Genomic DNA, 22,381 nt, shown 5'->3' with positions numbered 1-22,381 from the left:
CTTCAGTTACGGAGATCGCTCCTCCGGGATAACATCCTGGAGGAGCGATCTCCGCCACTAGACACCAGGGATGACGCTGCGTCTGGTAATCGGATGCAGCTGTCATGTTTGACAGCTGCATCTGATTACTGTATTAGCGGGCACGGCGATCGCTAATACCTGCGTTCCCGGGCTACAAGCGACACCCGGGACCGCCGCGGTTCAGAGCGGGGTCGCCGCGCGTCCCCGCTCTGAACATCTTTAACGGCATCAGGGCGTAAATATACGCCCTATGTCGTTAAGGGGTTAAATTAAAAAGACGGACGTTGTTTGCTTAAACAGTATGTTGTGTAAACATAGCCTTAAGATCATTTTCTTGAAATAAAACTCACATGAATATCTTCTTCTCGACAATGAAGAGCTCAATGGCGGATACACTGCTAAAACACTGGTTTGTGGTTATGAAGAACAAGGCTCCAACTCTGTAAGTAAGGAAGAAAGCATACGCATAGCTTTAAGAGTATTCTACTTTAGGCCAGTTTCACACATAACAGATCCACAACGGATTTCATGCTGCAAATTCGCAGCTTAATCTGCTGCTGATCCCTTGCTATACTCGCAGCGGGATTCGCCCCCTTGACCCCTGCAAGCTGGAGCATACATTACCTGCTCCACGTTCCAGCTTGCTTCGGGGGTTCCTGGCTGGACATCCCACTCAGCCAATCAGTGCGCTGCCCCGCCGCATTGGCTGAGCGGGATGTCTAGACGCCGGAGCGTGGAGCAGGTAATGTATGCTCCATAAAATCCGCTGTGTATGAAAACTAGCCTTATTACAGATTATTTAAAAACCAAATTAATCTGACACAGGACACCTTTAGCCCTTTTTAGCAGTTTTAATGCACTAACCTGTTTTGGATTCCATTCTCATCATCTTTTACACCAAAGAAGATCGCTCCAACAATAAGAGCAAGAATAAGACTAACCATTACCTGTGAGTGAGTAAAATACAATATAGGCGTCAATGGCATACATACAGTTGTGAGTACAAGACATTGCGTGTTTAAAAAAGTAGTATGGAAGAGAAAACAATTGAAGAGAAAAACTGAAAGGCTGAGTTCACACTGCGTTTTTGCACTCCGTTTAACATATCAGTTTTTAAAATTGTTACTTTTAACGTACACAAAAAACATGTTTTCGTGTACACTACAAAAAAAAAAAAAGAAAAAATAATAGCATCCGTTTTGATCCTTTTTTTTCTATGATAGAGGTCAATAGAAAAACAGATCTTAATGGATTGCACACAATTGCATCCATTTCTGCATCTGTTTTTTCATCATAAAACACATACGTTAAACAGACTGCAAAAACACAGTGTCAATTCAGCCTAACAGAAATCTGTGAGACCATGACTAATGTTGAGCGGATCTTTCAAATTGTTCAAGTTTGGCAACCTTCTCCGAACCTGAACTCTGGGCATTTGTATGGAGTGGAACACTGCCTATTCTTCTATTCTTTCTTTTTAAAACCACTGTGTACAGCATCCTCTATTACTGAACTATTGATAATATATAAGAGATCTAACTAGTTTTTTGGGAAAGATATTAATGCGCAAGAAATAAATAATGCAATATTTGGAAACAATACTGTGAAAATCCTACACTAAACGCTTAATGAAAAAGTCTCTCACAGCAAAGCATTGTCTATAAGTGATCAAGTGACAATAATACAGAGGAACTAGTAAGAAGATTAGAAGATTATAGTAAATGCTTTGACCTTTTCTGCCAATTCTATTGTACAAAGGTGGATAAAATATTTTACAATTATTGGTATCAGGCTGATCGTTTAAGTGGAAGCTGTAAAGATGCATTAGCTCCTAATGCCATAATCGCTGCGGATAAGGGGACTGTATTACTAAGAACCCGCCAAAAAGATCAAGGGGCACAGATTACTTAGCCATTAAGCTAGTTGTGGTGGAAAACAAGGATCATATCAGAACCAATTTAAGACGGATGAGGTGAAATGGCTTTAATGAACTGTGTACCACGCATAGAAAGGGCTGGAAATCCAGAACTAATGAGGTGTCGGGGACATTAAAGGGCGAGAAGGGCGCGCAATGTAAAAAAAAAAGTCCAAGACAATTAACGCCAACTCTGTTACAGCTAATTCAGGTCACAAGGTTTATCTAGTTCAGAGCAGTTTTTTTGGAAATTAGATCCACATACTTCTTTTTAACAGAAATAAATTTTTATATATATATATATATATATATATTTTATATATATATATATATATATATATATATATATATATATATATATATATACACACATATACACACACACACACACACACACATTATATATATATATTATATACACACACATACATATACACACACAGTGGTTTGCAATAAATAGGAATATCAACAAAAAGTTTTTTTTTTTTTTAGTAATTCAATTCAGAAAGTGACCTCATATGTTCTATAGAGTCATTACATACAGAGTGAACTTTTTCAAGCGTTTATTTCTGTTAAAGTTAATGATTATGGATTACAGCCAAGAACAACCCAAAAGTCAGTATTTCAGAAAATTTGAATATTATATAAAACCAAATGAAAAAAAAAAAAAAAATGGTTTTTAAACACAGAAATGTCGACCAAATGAAAAATCTGTACAGTAAATACCCTCAATACTTGGGCGGGGCACCTTTTGCATGAATGACGGCATCAATGCGGCAATGTGGCATGGAGGCGATCAGCTGATGGCACTGTAGAGGTGTTATTGAAGCCCAGGTTGCTTTGATAGAGGTCTTCAGCTCGTCTGCATTGTTGGGTCTGGTGTCCTTCATCTTCCTCTTGACAATAACCCCATAGAGAATTTATGGGTTAAGGTCTGGCGAGTTTGCTGGCCAATCAAGCACAGTGATGCTGTGGTTAGTAAACCAGGGATTGGTACTTTTGGCCGTGTGGACAGGTGCCAAATCCTGCTGGAAAATAAAAATTCCATCTCCAAAAATCTTTTCAGCACAGGGAAGCATGAAGTGCTTTAAAATTTCCTGGTAGACGGCAGCGTTGACTTTTGTGTTGATGAAACACAGTGAACCTACACCAGAAGATGACATGGCTCCCCAAATCATCACTGATTGTGGAGACTTCACACTAGACCTCAAGCAGCTTGGATTGTGCCTCTCCACTCTTCCTCCAGACTCTAGGACCTTGATTTCCAAATGAAATGCAAAATTTACTTTCATCTGAAATCAGCACCTTGGACCACTGATTACCAGTCCAGTTCTTCTTCTCCTTGGCCCAGATAAGACGCTTCTGGCGTTGTTTATTGGTCAGAAGTGGCTTGACACATGGAATGCAACACTTGTAGCCCATGTCCTGCAGACGTCTGTATGTGGTGGCTTTTGAAGCACTGACTCCAGCAGCAGTCCACTCCTTGTGAATCTCTCCCAAATTTTACAATGGCATTTTCGTTACAATCCTGTTAAGACCGCGGTTCTCCCGGTTGCTTGTGCACCTTTTTGTACCAAACTTTTTCCTTTCACTCAACTTTCCATTAATATGCTTTGATACAGCACTCTGAGAACAGCCAGCTTCTTTAGCAATGAACTTTTGTGGCTTACCCTCCTTGTGGAGTGCGTGAATGACTGCCTTCTGAACATCTGTCAAGCCAGCAGTCTTCCCCATGATTGTGTTGCATACTGAACCAGACTTACAGTGGTTTTACACGGAACGATTTATTGTTCAAATTTGCACGATAACGATCGAATTCGAACGATAATCATACGTGTAAACACAGCGAACGATCAAGCGATGAGCGAGAAATCGTTCATTTTGATCTTTCAACATGTTCTCAAATAGTCGTTGATCGTTTGCAAAAAATTCGCAGATCGTTCCGTGTAAACATTCTTTCAACGATTTCACCTATGTGTGAGATAGGCTTAAGCGATCGCAAAACAATCGCATAACGATTTTTCCGTACGATGTATCGTTCTGTCTAAACGCCGATCGTTATAAAAAAAACATTGTTCATTCAAAATCGTTAATTGTGCGATCGGGCAAATTATCGTTCCGTGTAAAACCACCATAAGGGACCTTTTATAACACTTAGAAGCCACTGCAGGTGTTTTGGGTTAATTATTATAATTTTATGAAATACTGACTTTTGGGGTTTTCTGGGCTGTAATCCATAATCATCAACTTTAACAGAAATAAACGCTTAAAAAAGTTCACTCTGTACTTAATGACTCTATAGAATATATGAGGTCACTTTTTGAATTGAATTACTGGAAAAAAAAACTTTGTTGATTTTGTTATTTATTGCAAATCACTGTAATATATATTTATTTATTTTTTATATGAAGAAATGGCAAAAAGAAAATTTTTCTATCTTTGAATTTTCTGTGGTCACCATGCAGGTTAGGTCATGTAATAGAGTCTGATTGGCTTCTGTAGTGATGACACTGGTGGTCTTAGTGAGGCCTCCAATTGTCATAGCCACCATCGGGATCTGCGATCACTTCGCAGAGCTCCAATAGTGAACAGTGGGAGAGTTCCCCCTATAGATGCTGCAGTTGCACTGACCGTTAACTATAAGGATCAGAAAGCGACAGTTGCAGCGGGTGACCGGCTATGAATGACAGCAAGGACCTGACGCAGATGAAACAGGTGCATCTTCTATGTCTGTTTCATCCATGGACGTGCCAGCATGTCCATATGCAGGAGGGGGGACTTCATATGGATGTGCCAGCACATTCAAATACGGGAAGGGGTTAAGAATTACAAATCATGTAATCATAAAGCAGGTTTAAGGTTTTTCATTTATGGTTGAGTAAAAAAGAAAAGGTAATACCATGTCATCATATCTCTGCACTTACCTGGGCTATTGAAGCTTGTGGATTACCCAAAAGATTTTTAATTGACCTCCTGGAGACCCATTTAATCTGATGGAAGACTGAAGTGTTGTATGTGATTTGCCTGCTAAAGAAGTTGGTCTTCAGTTTTTCCCCACTTGCCAGTTTGTCCAGTTCAGCTTTGGTCTCTTTATAGTAATTGGTATTGCAGAAGTCCTCTGCCAGTTTATCTACCACAGTTTGACTGCCGCTATCTTTTATCTCCCCTATACCCAAAAAACAATATTAGAACATATAAGGCACAGTACATTTATTATAATAACAGCAGATCAAGTATTAGAATATCTCCCGATAAATATCACTGTACTACAAGTATAACTGCACTACACACAGTGTGAGACCAAAGTGTGAAATGCAGTGCCATAGTGAGTAATCTGTAGAGATGAGCCAATTTACAGTGTAAACTTAGCAAATCGCTTTGTTAGCTCATTATCAGCCTGTGCCTGGAAAAGCTGGATCCAGTCCTAGGAGAAGTTTCCAAGGACTGGATTCAACTTTTTCAGCCACCCGTGGTGGAGCACCATGAAGCGGCACAGACTTGAAAAGCAGATTGCTTAGCTAACAAAGTGGTTTGTTTTGTTTATACTGTAAATTGGCTCATCTCTAGTAACCTGTATACGACATACCTAGATCAATATCTTCAAGTTTACTTAAGGCAACAGCTGTTGAGTCTCCATTAATAACATCAAGGAAGAAGTCGGCAGGATTGTTGTGCTCCTCACAGGCATATCCTACAGAAAGAAGCAAAACATTACTATTATATACACGATGGGGGAGATGTATCAAACTGGTGTGAAGTAGAATTGGCCCAGTTGCCCCTAGCAACCAATCAGATTCCACCTTTCATTTTTGAGGAATCTGTGAAGAATGAAAAGTGGAATCTGCCAGATCTACTTTACGCCCCTTTGAAATATCATCCTCGTTGGGTCTACGTTTGGTGATTAACACCTTTTGGCCTTAAAGCAGTACTATCAGCAGGTTCTTCCCAGAGAACCTGCTGATATGCCGCAGTAGCAGAGGACCTCAATAGTACATAGCCATTAGGGCCCTATTCCACCGGACGATTATCGTTCAGATTATCGTTAAATCGTTCGAATTTAAACGATAATCGTTCGGTTGAAATGCAGTTAACGATTAACGACCGAACGAGAAATCGTTGATCGCTTTATAAGACCTGGACCTATTTTTATCGTTGCTCGTTCGCAAAACGTTCGCAAATCGTTTGCATTGAATAAGACATTGTTCGGTCGCAATAGATACGAACGCAATAGCGAATAAATAGCGAAGAAAAACTATCGCAATTACGATCATAAGTAACGATTATCGTTTCATGGAAATGAGTGAACATTTTCAGGTCTTTCATAATAGCGGTCGTTTGAGATTGTTAATTGTTAACGATTATGCAAACGATAATCGTCCGGTGGAATAGGGCCCTTAGTTGCACCCCTGTCCTCCCCCGCATCGTTTGTAAAATCGCTAAATGCTCTTATGCAAATTACTTAAAAGCATTTAGGGCGTTGCTCGGAGTCAGAGAGCATCGCCGCGCCCCCTCCCCCCCATCCCGACCCCTCCCGTCCACTATACATATTCATAACTGCATAGTGGGCTCTATACATGACGGCTGTGCAGGGAAGCAGTCCCGTCAGAGATGGGCTGCTTCCCGCACATGAGTGAACCCCCCGGGCTGCCGCTGATCCTCCCGGAGGTCCCTCAAGACGCAAGTTTATCTTATACTTACGTCCTGAGGGGTCTCCGGGAGGATCGGCGGTGGCCAAGGAGGTTCACGTATGGTCGGGAAGCAGGCCGTCTCCAACGGGACTGCTTCCCTGCACAGCCGACATTATAGAGCCCACTATGCAGTTATGAATATGCATAGTGGCCAAGATGGGAGGGGGCGGGCTGGGGGAAGGGCGGGGCGATGCTTTTTGGCCCCGAGCAACACCCTAAAGGCTCTTAAGTAAGTAATTTGCATAAGAACACTTAGCAATTTTTCAAACGATGCGGGGGAGGACAGGGGTGCAACTAATGGCTATGTACTACTGAGATAGACAGCTACTGCGGCATATCAGCAGGTGTTCTCTGGGAGGGGAACCAATTTAAATTTTTCTTCTTCGCCTTCTAAGTTCTATAACCCAGGGTCAAACTTTTTAAAAATCTTATTATTTTTTTTTACACTTTTAAATCCCACTAGGGAACTTTTATCAGCAATCATTACATTGCTTATACTGATCAATGCTGTGCCATTACATTGATCAGTGATGCTGATAGCAGCCAGTACTCTATAAAGTGAGCTCAGCTCACCTTCAGAAAAATAGCAAAGGTGTTAAAGCCCAGGAAACTTTACGGCATGGGTCATTAAGGGGTTAAGTGATTTTACTGTCAGATTTCACAAAACTAACTGTCTTCCTATAAAACTGTGTATGAGAGAGATAGGGAAACTAGACTATCCTGAACTGATAGTAAAGCTCCCCATATACTTTATACTGATGTTGGCCATCAGTAAGGGTCCTTTAACAAACACAGATAAATTGCTTAAAGGACAACTCCGGCAGAAAAAAAAAAGCCCTCAAAAGATAATTTTCATACTTCACCTCCCTACAGATGCTGTCACTGCTCAAAAATCCACCGTCCTGGAATCCGCCGTGCTCCGTTCACCGTCTTCTGTACTTCTTGGTTTGGCCATTCAAAACTCCCACCCCTCCGTTCGTTGGATTAGATGGCTTACAGCTTGCTCAGCCAGCCAATTGGGTGGAAAAATCGTAGGAATTTTTTTTTTGCCGGAGTTGTCCTTAAATCGCTTGTTTAGCTAACAACAAGCAATTATTTTTAAGCGCTACAAAAAGTCGCTATTAATATCGCAATATAATACTGATCCCTGCAAACATCTGATCATTGCCGCATTTCTAACAACAAATTATCGCTTAAATTTGAACAATATCATGATTTAGTCCCATGTAAAAGGCCCTTAAAGGGTATGACGGCCCCCGATACTCTACCAACAGATGATGTTGGTGGAGATAGTGGTTGGGCATGATTAAATGTCACTGTCCACACACTTTTGTTCTCAAAGAGATAAACCGCCTCCAGATCAGTCTGGCTGTGGCTTAACCCTCCTCTGCCCATCAAGAACACAGTAATGTTTGGTTGTGTCAATATTTTCCTTGAGAGAAAAAAATGCAAGAACAGTTATTAACAGTTACCTAGTTCCTTGAAGTAATCCAGTGCATAGTCAGCCGGCCCATGGTACAGCATTTTGCCCCCAGCCAGCAAAGTCAGGCTATCAAACAGTCTGAAGATGGAATAGCGAGGCTGGTGTATGGAAAATATTATGGTCCTACCTTGCTTTGCCATTCTATACGGTATAAAATGATGAAAAGGCATTTAGATATACCATATATTTCACCTATCACATTTTACTGATTTTATGTATCCTTGGTTTATGCCAGTCACATACTAAGGCAATTCAAACTACTGTAGCTTCTTATAGCTTTTCATCCCAATAAGCTCAAAGGAGGAGGGGCGTAGCTAATGTCTCATGGGCCCAGGTGCAAAAGTTCAACTTGGGCCCCCCCGCCATAGGCAATGCCATGCCACTTCAAGCACCACTCCCAATTACAATGTGCTTGTTCTGTACAATTTTGCTACAATAGTTCTGCAGGGCTGCTGCAACTGAATCTATGCTGTGGACAGCGCCAAAAGCAGATTGCTCCATTCACTGCATAGTGGCCGTGCTGGGTTACTGCAGCTCAACTTCTGATACAATGTATGGGAGCTAATTTGCAGTAACTCTGAATAGCCGCTACATAGGGAAGAAAGACATTTTTTTTTTAAAGTGCAGACTCACCTGTGGCACCCCTGCAGAACAGCTAACCAGTGGTTTTTGGCACCCTGATCCCATAATGATATCCTATCCTGAGGATCGGCCATCAATGTGTGGAATTGGAACTACTATAGGTGAGTAATAGGGACATTTAGATAAGTGTATTTATGTATATATAACAATTATTACTAATTACCCTTACTGGCCTGGCCTGACTGTTCCCATTACACTGGCTGGTTAAAATGGCTACCTGCCTTCTGTCTGCTCCCTGCTGGGCTGGCTGCTGGCTTCCAGCCTCAGTCTGCCACTATTCCTCTCTGGTAAGTGCCGGCTTAAGGGCATGTTCACACTTAGTAAAACAGGCGGGAATTCTGAATGGAATCCCCACTGCGGACTCCACTCGGAGTTCTGTCTGTCTATCTTTCTCAATGTGATCTCACAAGTCAATTTTTTGCATGGAGAGCCATGTGAAATCACATTGAGACAGAGAGACGGTACTCCGAGTGGAGTACGCAGTGGGGAGTCCACTCGAAATTTCCAACTGTTTTACTCTTTAAAAGGAGAAGTCTAGCGATTTTAAATAATTGGCAGCGGGTAGGGGGAACATACTAAACAATCATTACTCACCTCTCCCCATGTGCTGCATCACAGGCTTTGGTAACCCCGCTGGAAGACATTTTACCGCCCCTGAGTTCTGACCATGTCACAGCACGGGGGAAAATGCCAACCTGGCTGAGAAGTTATTCCCAGGGCCTGGTGGGGGTTGCGAAGCAGCAATATAGTGCTGGAGAGGCAAGGTAATGATGGTATATTATGTCTCCTTTAAGATGCTGCGTGCAGCTTCTTCTCTGTCCTGAGACCTGACACTTCAGTCGGCACCCCCAGCACGCAGACATAGGCGTACCAATGCCAGCAAACTATACAGGGAACAAATATTCTCACTGTTCAGATACCATCATACTAGGGGGTATCTATCCTTTCTGCTGCCTAAGGGTATGTTCACACAGAGCAAAGTCGGCAGAATTCCATGGCAGAGCTCTCTGCGGCTGAATCTCTCCCGCTGTCTGTTTCAATGGGACGGCTCGCGCGCCTCCACTTTTGCCACTCTCCGCTGAAAGAATTGACATGTCAATTCTTGGAGTGGAGAGCCACGGAAGCAGAGGAAGGGATTCCGCTGATTTTACTCTGTGTGAATTGGCCCTAACACCAAAAATGTCACACAGCTTGACACTAAGCAATACTAGTGAGATCATCACAGATATTCAACACAATGTGGAAACAAGCATCAGGCAGGATGGACATAGCTATCAGTTGTTAAGAGGTAAAAAAAATAACATTAATATATATAATCACCCACATATACAGTATGCATGCAACACATGTAGACTAGGACATATGCACACTCACCATCATAGAGGGCTCTGGTATCAGGGTTTGTCCTACCCAGCATATTATGGGAGCAGTGAGGGGCTGGAGGTCTCTGGGCACAGGACTATTGAGCTGTCACTGCCCTGATCCTGCTCTTTCAGGTCGGCCTGGCTGCACCCACACAGACTGTAATAGAGAACAAGCTCCCCCTCCCCCATCCTCTCTTCCCTTGACTGTACCTCATCAGCCACGCTGATATTATGGAGGCTGGAGCAGCAATACATGACATGGAGGAGTTGTTCCGAACGTGGGGGAAGGGGGCCAGACCGGTTATTTAACCACATTACAAAATTATAATACTGTAATGTGTGTTAAATAAGCAAAAAAAAAAAAAATTTAGTGGGAGTTTTCCTTTAATCACAGTGAATTCATTAGCACCTTAACCTCAGAATAACCCTCCCAGCAATACAAAAAAGCTAAAATGTTGCAGATCAAGCCTGCCAGGGGTTTGTTTATATCAACCATCCCAGAAGGGAGGGGGGAGAAGGGGAGAGACAGAGAGAAAAACTTACACGCAGATTTTAGTGTTTTATGGAAGGAACTGCTAGTCTCACCATGGGCAGCAACATATCAAAAGTTATGTTTGAGTGGAGTACTCCTTTAAGGACTGAATGTGTTATGAAAGGAAACACATGAATACCTTAAATTTTAAGCATACAGTGTATATCCTCATCTAAATAAATATTTTATCAATTCTTCCAGAAATTACAGTCCAACAGGTGCTTACTGATATAACACATCTGAGCAACTTTACGGGTATCTGTACCTCAGATCACAATAAAATAACCAACTTCTATTTTTCTCAAACATGAAATAAAATATATATATTCTCCCCAGGAGTTTCAGCATCCAAGTCTCGGAGGGCCCTAAAAAGTGACTAGTACTTATGTCATGGAAGAAGCAATTTGTCTTCACCTTTTCAATAGCAAAAGAACAGCATTAGCTGTACTGGCGTCCAAACCAGTAGTAGGCTCATCCAAAAACAAGATCCCTGGGTCGGTGATCAGCTCCATACCAATGTTGGTCCTTTTTCTTTCTCCTCCAGACACTCCACGAATCAGTTCGGTGCCAACCTAAAACAATAACCAGAGCAAGAAAGCCATGCAGTTAACAATCATTAAAATTCTGGTGGCAGAAATCTCCAGACTGATGTGGTCGTCCTTTATTTACAGCCTGTTACCTTGGCGTCAGCCACTTTAGTTAATCCTAGTTCTTTGATGATTTGGTTGATGCGCTCATCCTTATCCTTCTGTTTCAGGGCTCTGGGTAACCTCAAAGCTGCTGAGAACTGCAAGTTTTCTCGAACAGTCAATGTCCCCATCACAACATCATCCTGTACGACAATAAAACAACTACATTCAGGACAACTGATGGTGATTTGGATGGCAGAGGGAAGAGAACAAGAAAGAATATGGTGCAATTTAGACAGTACCATATTATATGCTGTATTATCACCTGAAGCCAAGTACCCAATAAAGAAAACAAGTTGTTTTTTTTGGTCCCTCTACTATTAAGTACCTGTACGACGTAGCCCGAGAGACACTTGAAGTTTGGTGGTTGTGGCTTCCCATCAATAAGCACCTCACCAGACAGCCCATGAGGATCTTTTCTGGCAGCAAGAACATCTAGAAGCCTTCAGGGGAAACAGAATAAAGTCATGTCTGCTCATACAGCATCAGCTCTTCATAAAAGCGTGGCTTTGTCAGCATACAACCAACTTAGCTTTTCACATTAGTAAGCGTAATACTCACGATGATTTGCCACTGCCAGTCGGACCCAAAATTGCATTAAGACCAGGTCTCATAATCCCACTGCAAATATAAAGAGTAACAAGATAAGATCAGAAAACATATAGATGGATTTACATATTCATATAAAATATTTGCAATATTTGTTCTATGTGATGCACATATACTCCAAATACAGTGGTGCCTTGCATTACGAGCATAATTCGTTCTGGGATGGTGCTTGTAATCCAAATCCACTCTTGAACCAAAGCAAAATTTTCCCATATGAAATTACTGATCTGCAGACAATTGGTTCCACACCCTAAAAATAATGATTTATTATTCTGAATAACATGTAAAACAGATGAAACAAACATTCAGAAACAGCAGAATATGTGATATTATAAGTTACTGTATAGTAATGGAGAGGATGGGAAACACAAGGGCGGACAGAGACTGCAGGGAGCATGAAGGAATGAGCAGGGAGGATGTGGGCACATACATGCAGCACTCTCTGTCCGGGGAGAGAGAGGTTACAGCTATGGAGAGATTACCTCCGCAGTCCTGTCCCCTGATGTAAGCCCCAGCCTTAAGTGGATCTCCTATGATTTGGAAGGTGAGGGGGACTTCCTGGGTGAGTACAGTGCTGTAGACCCCGCTATGCAGACCATGCCCCTCCCCCACCCATGCTCCCACCCAGTACAGGGAGCTCTTAAACCAAAGCAATGCTCCTAAACCAAGTCACAATTTTGAAAAACTGAAAGCTCTTAAACCAAAACGCTCTTAAACCAAGTTACTCTTAAGCCAAGGTACCACTGTATGTATTAAAAATCCAGTCCTTTTTAGGCAGGAAACAGTCTACATTAGTACCAGGAGGTTGCAACTGGCTTTATGTCTGGGTGATTTGGCAAAAATCGTAGACAGATAAAATTTCTATAACAAATGGGTTAGCATGATCCTGGAATGGCCTTTTCTAAGGATGACTGCCCTTCTTTCTGGCCAGAAGAAGGGCAATCAGCCCAAAACAGCGGTCCCAGGATTTGGATTTGATGGCTGGTTCTCACCAGTTTCTCCCCCTTCCTGCAGCATTCTCCAATGATCGATTAAAGTTTGTTTGATCGCATGAGATGGTAAGTGTCTGACTTTTTGTCTTCTATTCGTTACATAGTTTGAAAATATACTTCAGGAAATCCTCTAAATATAATGTTACAACATACTGGAGCCTATAAGACAGTGTATGCACACTATGCTGTGTTATAACGCTACACGACCTGATTGTTCATGTTTGCACAGTGCAATATAAGTGTTATAAATAAATGGGTTTATTGTGTTTTGCTGTGTGCGGCAGCTTTAGGTTTCCACCCAGTTATACAATTTACACATAGCACCGGTAGGACAAAATGCTCAAGCAGGTCACAACATTGATAAGATACCTCTTACCCAGTGGGGAATATTCACTAATTGTTAACTTCTGAAATCATTCACAGAGTTGCCATGGCACACAAGAACTCCCTAGATTATGTATGTCAAACATGTTTCTGCCACCACACTTTATGTAACCTATGAGATCCGCTGCATGTAAAAAACTGCAGCAGCAAGTCTCCTCAACTTGACTGTTCCCTCATTTACTACTAGTCCTTAAAGTGACTGTACCACCAGGCCCAGGCTGAAGCACTGGAGGCGGGCCGACCCACCCATAGTGGGAGGAACCCCCCGCCCCTCTATGATAGGTTTGCATTGATTCTAATGGAGTCACGTCATGGAGGGGCTGGAGTTTCTTCCCACTAAGGGTGGGTCGGCCCGCCTCCAGTGCTTCAGCCTGGGCCTGGTTGTACAGTCACTTTAATGGGTCATGTAAGGTGAGAACTACTAAGAACTGCAAATACGTAATAAATTATATCAATTCATGTCTATTATTGGACAATATTGTCCCTGCATGATGCCTATAAAAGCCCATTATATAGTCATTATCTTGAACATAAAGTAATGTTAGGGCTGAAATTACACAAGCCTTTTGGTGCAATGTTTGCAGCCAAACACAGAAATGGACACAAAAGAGATTAGTATCAAACTTCACGTTTCCTTTGGGGAAAAAAACAACTACTACATTTAAGTCAAATCTGCAGTAAAGATGGACTGCAGAATTGCCATGTATTGGGCCTGGTGGAGATATGGGATCTGCCGCAGGCTCGAATATTTGTGAAAATGTATTAGGCTATGTTCCCACAATGTCTTTTTTTAGATAACAAAGGGCCATTGTTTCATAATGACGGCCCTTAATGATCATCACGATTAGTTATGGTTGCAGTTATAAAATGGGTGTTATTTTACCTAAAAAGACGTTGTGGGAACATAGGCTAAGGCTTTGTTCACACTACGTATATGACCGGCCGTTCCGTGACCTGGTTGGTCTTTCTGCGGCCGCAATTCACGAATTGCGGACGCAGAAAACTGACATGTCAGTTCTTTGCGGCGCCGTATGGGATCCCGGCTGGAGCGTATACTATTTGTATACGCTCCGGCCGGGATCCCATAGCAGATAAGGCAGTGTTCCACTCCGTGCAAAGTACGGCCGTTGTGGCCGATGGCAACAACGGCCGTACTTTTACGTAGTGTGAACATAGCCTTATACTGTAAACTGTCAGAAAATATCTGTTATATAGAAACTAGACCTAGAATACAAAAAAAAAATCTGTTCTGTGCAGGTGGCTTTTGAGATATTTAATTAAAAAAAAGTAAAAGGAGTTTAAATAATAGTGTAGAATGAAATTTAAAAAAAAAGACCTGAGTCATGCTAGCCATAAAATAGTGAAATTAGTGAGACATGCAAAAATAATTTCTTAACAGGGAAGTTACACAATCCAATCCACTCACAAACAGTATAGAAAGAATGACTATGAGAAAGTTGGATGACAGAACGATAATTAACTCTTAGCAAAGTTTTCAAGATAAAATCTACATGTCTCAAAGCTATTAAAAAGTCTTCATGTGCCGATCACCTGTGGTGGCAAATTAAAGGGATATGGAAAAAATATATGGTTATATTGAGATGAACTGAGACACTCTTAAGGTCCCCATCTTATACCTCAGTTGTCCATGCCCACCACACGTGATGGAAAATAACTGCCTGACCCCATTGTTCTGGGAGAGATAAGCTGCCACCAGAGCTCTCTGGCTGCAGCTTGACCCTCCTCTCCCCTTAGGGAACACAGGAACACTCAGCTGTGCTGAACGTACCTGTGAATGTGGAGGACAGGAGAGATAACCAATGGCTGGATGATCATACGACTGTCCGTTTTTGAAGGTTTATGGTCATCTTTATACAATAGAAGAAGTGGTAAAATGTTTATTAAAGTGATATAAATGCTCCCATCCCACCTGCTGACCATGGGCTAAGTAGAATATGTATGGTGAGCCACAAGCCTCTGAGAATAGCACCAATAACAAGAGAATTCAGTCAAGGTGCTCAATGTCAGGGTAATAAGAGCAATATAGAAAGATGAACAATAGCAAAAGCTATATAAAAAGGTAAAAGAAAGGCCAAAACACATGCTTAACTATGGAACATTACAACCCAAAATAAAAAGAAATTACGTAATCAAGTAATTCATTTTGCATAAAAGAAAAAGAATTTTTTTTAATGGTATTAGAATTATCACAGGAAAAATCTTTGCATGTTTTATATTACTAATGCCTAAAGGCCCTATGACACGAAATGATTATCAGTCATTACGGCCGATAATCGTCTTGTGTAATAGAAGACAACGATCAGCCGGCATGAACGATGTTGGCTGATCGTTGCAGTCGTTTGTCTTTTAACATGTTTAACAACAAACGACTTAGATAGCAGCAATATGATACCGTTGTTCCGTGGAATAGGAGCAGCTGCAGTAGACCGCCGCTATCTGCTATAGGCTGCTTGGACGTTCTAGTGATCACCCAGGCAGCCCCCTCGCAGCTCCCCGCAGCCCCCCTCTGGACTCACCCACTCACTGCTGACACGATCAATCAATAGCAGTGGCAGCAGCGAGCGCGGAACGAGGAGCAAACAAGCGCTCCTCTCCGTCGTTTAAGTAAAGACCTAAAAAGATCACACATGGTGCCAAAGTAAGAAAATTAGTTGTGCAAGACTGTAAGCTCCCCCAACCAGCAACAAAATAAAATTTTAACATAAGTATAAAAAAAGAAAAAGAAAGCATATTGTCCTCCACTGCAAATGTATAGTATAGTAAAAATGTACATTTTACAGCGTTATCAGGCACTGTGGAAATTAATTGTACTAAAGGTAAGGGTGAAAACCTTTTACCTAGAGATGAGCCAAAAGGCATGTGGCTCAACCTGTCATGCTGAGGAGACATGCACGCAAAGCAGGTTATGGACATGTGAGGACCCTGTCTAGTGTGATCCATAAGCTCTAAATATATGAGAAAGGGATACTCAAGGATCTGCTGGCTGATCATTAGGTAACATCAGGTTACATAATGGTGCGTTTACACTTAAACGATTATCGTGCGAATTTGCACGATAATGATCGAATCCGAACCATAATCGTACATGTAAACGCAGCGAACGATCAAACGATGAACGAGAAATCGTTCATTTTGATCTTACAACATGTTCTCAAATCGTCGTTCGCAAAAAATTCGCAGAGCGTTCCGTATAAACAGTCGTTTGCCGATTTAACCAATGTGTGAGATAGGCTTAAGCGATCGCAAAACGATTTTCCGTACGATATATTGTACCGTCTAACCGCTGATCGTTATGAAAAAAATTGTTACTCCGACATCGTTAATCGTACGATCGGGCCAATTATCATTTCGTGTAAACGCAGCATTAGGTAACCTCGTTGTTTAGGTAACAAAAAAAAAAAAAAAACATTTCCAGTCACATTTCTTGGATCCTACAAATAGGAGGCCAAGCAGGACACATTCCTAAGTATTTTAACCTCATGTAGTCAGTCACATGCAAACACTGAGCGTCCTACTCTATGGTTACTTAAGATAATCACATAGACAGTCCCATAAACGCTGGTCCATCAAGAATGCGCTTGTGTAACCTGCAGTCAGTTATACAACCATGAAGCTTATCAAACCAACATTTATGGGTGATGTGTTTTAGATCATGGAATTTACCTATAAAAAGTAAACCTCTATTTTAATTACAGTTTGGTTTGGTTGGTTTAAAGTGAAAACAAAACTAGCAGAAAAAAAGTGTAAACTAGGCTTTATGGTTTGAAGAATATGTTTACAACCATATTTTAATTGCTCCTAAGCAAAAAAAAAAAAAAGTAAAAGCAGCTTTGTTGGATTAGCAGGTTGTGGGATACTCCTCCTTCACACACTTGTTACTGTCTTTGAGAAAATCAGCCCATGAAAAGAAATTTTCTCCATCCACTGTGACTATAATTAAGAAAAAAAAACTATGCTATACTTTCTTTTTTATTGCAGTCTATCCTTGAAGGTCTCTATTGTTTGCAATGTTTTACACATTGGTTAAGCAGAAAGCCTTGGTAACACAGACTTTATATATAAGGGATTAATGGTACGTTTACACGGAACGATAATTCGCCCGTTAATCGAACGATTAACGATTTCGAAGTAACAATGTGTTTTTTAATACAATCAGCGTTCAGACGGAATGATATATCCTTTGAAAAATTTGTTTTAAAATAGCATAAGCCTATCTCACACATGGGGTGAATCGGTAAAAGACTGTTTAGACGAAGCGATCTGCAAATTTTCAGCGAATGACCAACGACGATTTGAGAACATGTTGAAAGATCACGATGAACAATTTCCTACTTGTCCCTTGATCATTCGCTGTGTTTACACAAGCCGATTATCGCTCAAATGCGATCGTTATCGTGAAAATTCGAGCGATGATTGTTGCGTGTAAACGCACCATAAGAAATGGTCATTACGTACTAAAAAACAAAAAACACCGCCACAACAAAGAAAAAATAGGCGGCACTACAGGTGTAAACTGTTGTATATGCAACCACTAGCGGGGGCTGGCCGCAATAGCTAAGACAGGGAGGTGCTAACTCAGGATACAGTCCATCGTAAATCCACAATACATAGAGAAATGAAAGTTGCACTCACCCACGAAGTCTTCTTAAAACTGTTTCTTTATTATTAATATATGGACATAGTGCGGACACGGTGGTGAGCAGACGCCTTGTGAATGGCGTCTGCTCACCACCGTGTCCGCACTATGTCCATATATTAATAATAAAGAAACAGTTTTAAGAAGACTTCGTGGGTGAGTGCAACTTTCATTTCTCTATGTATTGTGGACTTAAACCTTTAACCACTTCACATCCACGAAACCTGTAAATGTGTTCCTACTGCTGATGCCCTGTGCAGTAGGAACGTATATACACATTTTGTGGATGTGAAGTGGGTAAAATTTTAAGTGTTTTTTTTTTAGTGTGTAATGACCATTTCTAAATCACTTATATATAAAGTTTGTGTTACCAAGGCTTTCTATATATACATTCCTGCTATGAAGGGGTTTTAATGTGTGCAGGGCTGCTTCAGTGTAATCAGCCCAGCACACAGTGTCCCAGAAGCCGGGGATAATGACAGCTAAGATCACACAGCTGCCTGCCATAAACACAGCGATCTATAGCGACTGCAGCCATTAAAGGGGTAGTGCGGCGCTCAGAAATTATTCACAGAATAACACACATTACAAAGTTATACAACTTTGTAATGTATGTTATGTCTGTGAATCGCCCCGTTCCCCGTGTCCCACCACCCCCACCCGTGTACCCGGAAGTGTTGGTGCATTATACATTACCTGATCCGTGTCGAGGGCCGTCCGCCATCTTGTGCCAAACGTCATCTTCGGACGGACGGCCGAGTCGCTGCCGCCCGTCCCCCCTCCGCCAGGGGACTTCTATGAGAAATTCCATGATTGTTATCTGGGCTCCATTACTAGGGGCTTCTGAAGGCAGCCTTTAGCGATTGCCAAGCCAGGACCAGCGTCAATGCGATCGTATTGCAGGAAGCCAATCTCCCTACTACACCACCACCAAAGGCTTTCTAACAGCATTATCAGTTTTGACAGCAGTATTTAAATTGTTAATTGTTAATGGGCCATGCCCGCTATTAGCTGCGGTCCCTGACTGCTGATAGCAGCTGGGAGCAGCACGGTACAGAAAGAGCTCATGTTGTCAGCCCTCTCTGTACCCCCTTAGGGACGCCATGACCCATATGTCATGGATTCTTAAAGGAGAAGTCCGGGCAAGGCTATTTTCTTTAACAAATGCTGGGGAAGATAAAAGCCGGGATCTGTGTCAAGATGTGTGCAGTCCGCTCAGCCTGTCCAGGATTAGAAAAAACACTGCTGCTTTGAGAACAGAAAATGGCGTATAAGGTTTTGTAAACCTGGATGAACCCTTTAATATCTATGAAAATGTTCACCCTGTGTACACGTTCCAGTACAACATTTTTTCATCATGTCTTTTGTTGATCTTGATTTTGATGCACTATGTACTGCATTCTAGGCTATTCTTAGGTCTGAGAAGATGTCTGTAGAATGGAGGCATCTCTGTGATGACCGCAACTGTGATCACGTGGATCGACTGCAAGGTGTATGCAGCTGCACCTTGCTTAGAGTAGACAAACAGCCTTGAAAGCAGACTGATAAGATTTTATCCATACTGATACAATAAACAGTTAAGAGGGGAGAGGGATTAGTGCTGCTGGTGTATTTAGCTCACAAAGGATTACCTATAGTGATACAATGAGTAGCACTCTAAAGGCCCTACTAGACAGCCTGACTCTCGCTATAAAAGAGCGCCGATCTGCTGGACGGCTTTGATGATCATGCAGTCGGGGCTGGGGCTGCACAGACATCAATAATGTCAATGTGGCACTTCCTTTATATAAAAATTAATAAAGATTATGCTTACCTCTCCATGGTCCCCTGGTGTCCTCCTGCCATGTGTCTGCACCCCCCACTCACCGCAGCCACCAACAAACCTGTCTTGGCAGTGACAGCGCTCAGCCAATCACTGATCAAGACAGGACAGCGGCGCAGCCTGAGTGGGCTGTCACTAGAGAGACGCATTAGTCTGTGGCGGCTGTAACTGTAGGGGGATGCAGAGACAGGGCAGAAGGACACCAGGGGAGCATGGAGAGGTAAGTATAAAACATCTTTATTATTTTCTATATATACACTGAATCAGACGTCGACCGCACATCACCTATTACATGGAGCAGTGTGGAGGCGGTGGCCGATGATTTTTAAACTTTTCTTAAGGGTTACTTTGGAGAAAAATTGTTGTTTTTAAATCAACTAATGAAAATTACTTCTATTTTTTTTTTAAAACGTTCAGTTTTCGTTAGCTGCTTTACACACTTTTGACATGGTGCTCTCTGGTGTCACCTCTGTAGCTTTTTCTGGAACTGTGCAGAGCTGTAGCAAATCCCCATAGAAAACCTCTACTGCTCTGGACAGAGGTGACAGACCAGAAAGAATACACCACTTCCTGCAGGACATACAGCAGTTGATAAAAGATTTAATTTACTAAACTGTATAACGTTCTGGCACCAGAAAGTTTTTTCTCTGGAGTACCTAATATTAGGTCTACACAAGATTTAAGTCTGTGGATGTAATCACTAACAGCAAGTAAAGACAGAAGGTTTAAAGGAATTTAAACACAAAATGTTATAAAGCTGCAAAACTCCTGTACTACTTTACAACAACAAGAAAGTGCAGGTGAGGCACATCAGTAAAGTAAGTTAAATGGCAAAAGCAGGCAGATCATGTCTTTAACGTTGCATAGGTAAAAATTGTGTGTAACTTTGCATATGTACGCGAGGTAAAAATTTTGTGGAAGAGTTAAAAAAAAAAAGAAAAGTACAAACACACCACAAATGCCTACTGTCTTGGTGACTTCACTATTCCAGGTCATAAACATTATCTGGTTCAGCTCCCTATGTGCAGACAAACCTATAATTTTCCTATAAATGTTATATTAAAATCTATTACATTGAAGTGACCTCATTATGCTAAGGTGTGATGATATGAGGCACCATAAATCCAGAGTAATGGATTAAGAGTCAGATGGGGATAGTATTACAGTTAATGTAGGAGGGCAAACAGTCAGTTGTCCTAAACAATCGTAAAACATCGATACATACTATAAAACTATGTAACTCAAGAGCTGGTACGGATGAAGAATGACTTACTTGACATCACAGAGAATCTGTCTGTCCACAACCTTTCTACAACATATCAATCCAGACTTTATCTTGACATTGTAGTTGACATTACGGAAGCTCAAGGAAGCACCTTGTAGTGATTTCTTTAGATTATCGGACTTGCGAAGACCATTTAGAGCTGGTTCTATCACCTGAACCACAGTATGAGAATTGCTGTCTGCCATGGCAATGGAAGCCCCTTCCTGTAGATAAATCATGAAAAGAGCAAAATGAGGTGACAGTCAATGGATGGAAACGTCTCAGTAAGATATATTTCTAAGGCATATAAAATACACATAGTAAAAAAACATGAAATTCAAGGTTTGCCATCCACGGTTATATACAAGACGTAAAGGCCCTATTCCCATGCCGTCGCTCCATGACATAGGAGTGGCGACAGCAGACCACCACTATCCTCTATGGGCTGCCCAGACGATCAGCGATCACCTGGGCAGCCCCCCTGCAGCTCCCCACGCCCCCTTCCGCACTCACCCGCTCGCTGCTGTCGTCTGTAATAGCTCTGGCAGCGAGCGGGGAACAAGGAGCAAACGAGCGCTGACCTCATGCTCATGTTCCCTGTATACGGATGGTGTGCAAGGGAACACATTATTTGACCTCCCGGCATCACATATCATTATGATACTGGGAACTCCAAATCTGTTAAAATCTTTGCAGTACTAAACTGCCACAGCGGAGCTGCTCTGTCAGTACAGTACCACGAACATTTGAACAATTTCGGAGCTCTCGGTATAATAATTATACCTGATGCCAGAATTCCTAATAATCCCTTTGGTTGCACACAATCCATAAATCCAGTGCTTCTCAAACTTTTTTTACCGAAGCCTACAGATCCAACAGACCAAAGCAACACTGGGGCCTCACCAGGCTGACCAATGGGAATCCATGTAAAATATGAAAATAATGCTACGTCTCTGTTTCCTAAACTCTATATACCAATAAAGCAAGTACAAAATAACTTAATGTTGCTAAATTAGTGATTGTTGTATCCAGCAAAATGACTGAGCTTATAGTCGCTTTTGTTAAAACTGCCTCTTCAGCTGTGCCTGACCAACAACTAGGGGGCGCCTCACAGTACGAGAAGCGCTGTGCACAGAACGTGTGCATGAGGAATAAGAAAGTATTAAAGAGGCTGTCCGGTGAAATTCTTCTTCTTTCAAATCAACTGGTGTCAGAAAGTTATATAAATTTGTAATTTACTTCTATCAAAAAATCTCAAGGCTTCACATACGTATTAGCTGCTGTATGTCCTGCAGAAAATATTGTTTTATTTTCAGTCT

At 41.7% G+C, this 22,381-nt stretch overlaps 1 protein-coding gene across 2 annotated transcripts in view; it reads right to left on the bottom strand.

Annotated features, from left to right (window-relative positions):
- ABCG2 (ATP binding cassette subfamily G member 2 (JR blood group)) overlaps positions 1-22,381 on the bottom strand; it is a 107,355-nt gene that overhangs the window by 7,940 nt on the left and 77,034 nt on the right. For both annotated transcript variants that reach the window (XM_069978265.1, XM_069978266.1), the window contains 10 exons: positions 21,072-21,286; positions 11,896-11,955; positions 11,663-11,777; positions 11,325-11,477; positions 11,060-11,217; positions 8,097-8,248; positions 5,523-5,627; positions 4,861-5,102; positions 886-968; positions 372-461 (listed from right to left, as the gene is read on the bottom strand). In XM_069978265.1, coding sequence (XP_069834366.1) covers positions 372-461; positions 886-968; positions 4,861-5,102; positions 5,523-5,627; positions 8,097-8,248; positions 11,060-11,217; positions 11,325-11,477; positions 11,663-11,777; positions 11,896-11,955; positions 21,072-21,286 — 1,373 coding nt within the window. The remainder of the gene's footprint in view (positions 1-371; positions 462-885; positions 969-4,860; positions 5,103-5,522; positions 5,628-8,096; positions 8,249-11,059; positions 11,218-11,324; positions 11,478-11,662; positions 11,778-11,895; positions 11,956-21,071; positions 21,287-22,381) is intronic.

Source organism: Dendropsophus ebraccatus, chromosome 7 (assembly GCF_027789765.1).
Source record: "Dendropsophus ebraccatus isolate aDenEbr1 chromosome 7, aDenEbr1.pat, whole genome shotgun sequence".
NCBI classification, from domain to species: Eukaryota; Metazoa; Chordata; class Amphibia; order Anura; family Hylidae; genus Dendropsophus; species Dendropsophus ebraccatus.
This window is presented reverse-complemented; position numbering and strand designations above follow the sequence as displayed.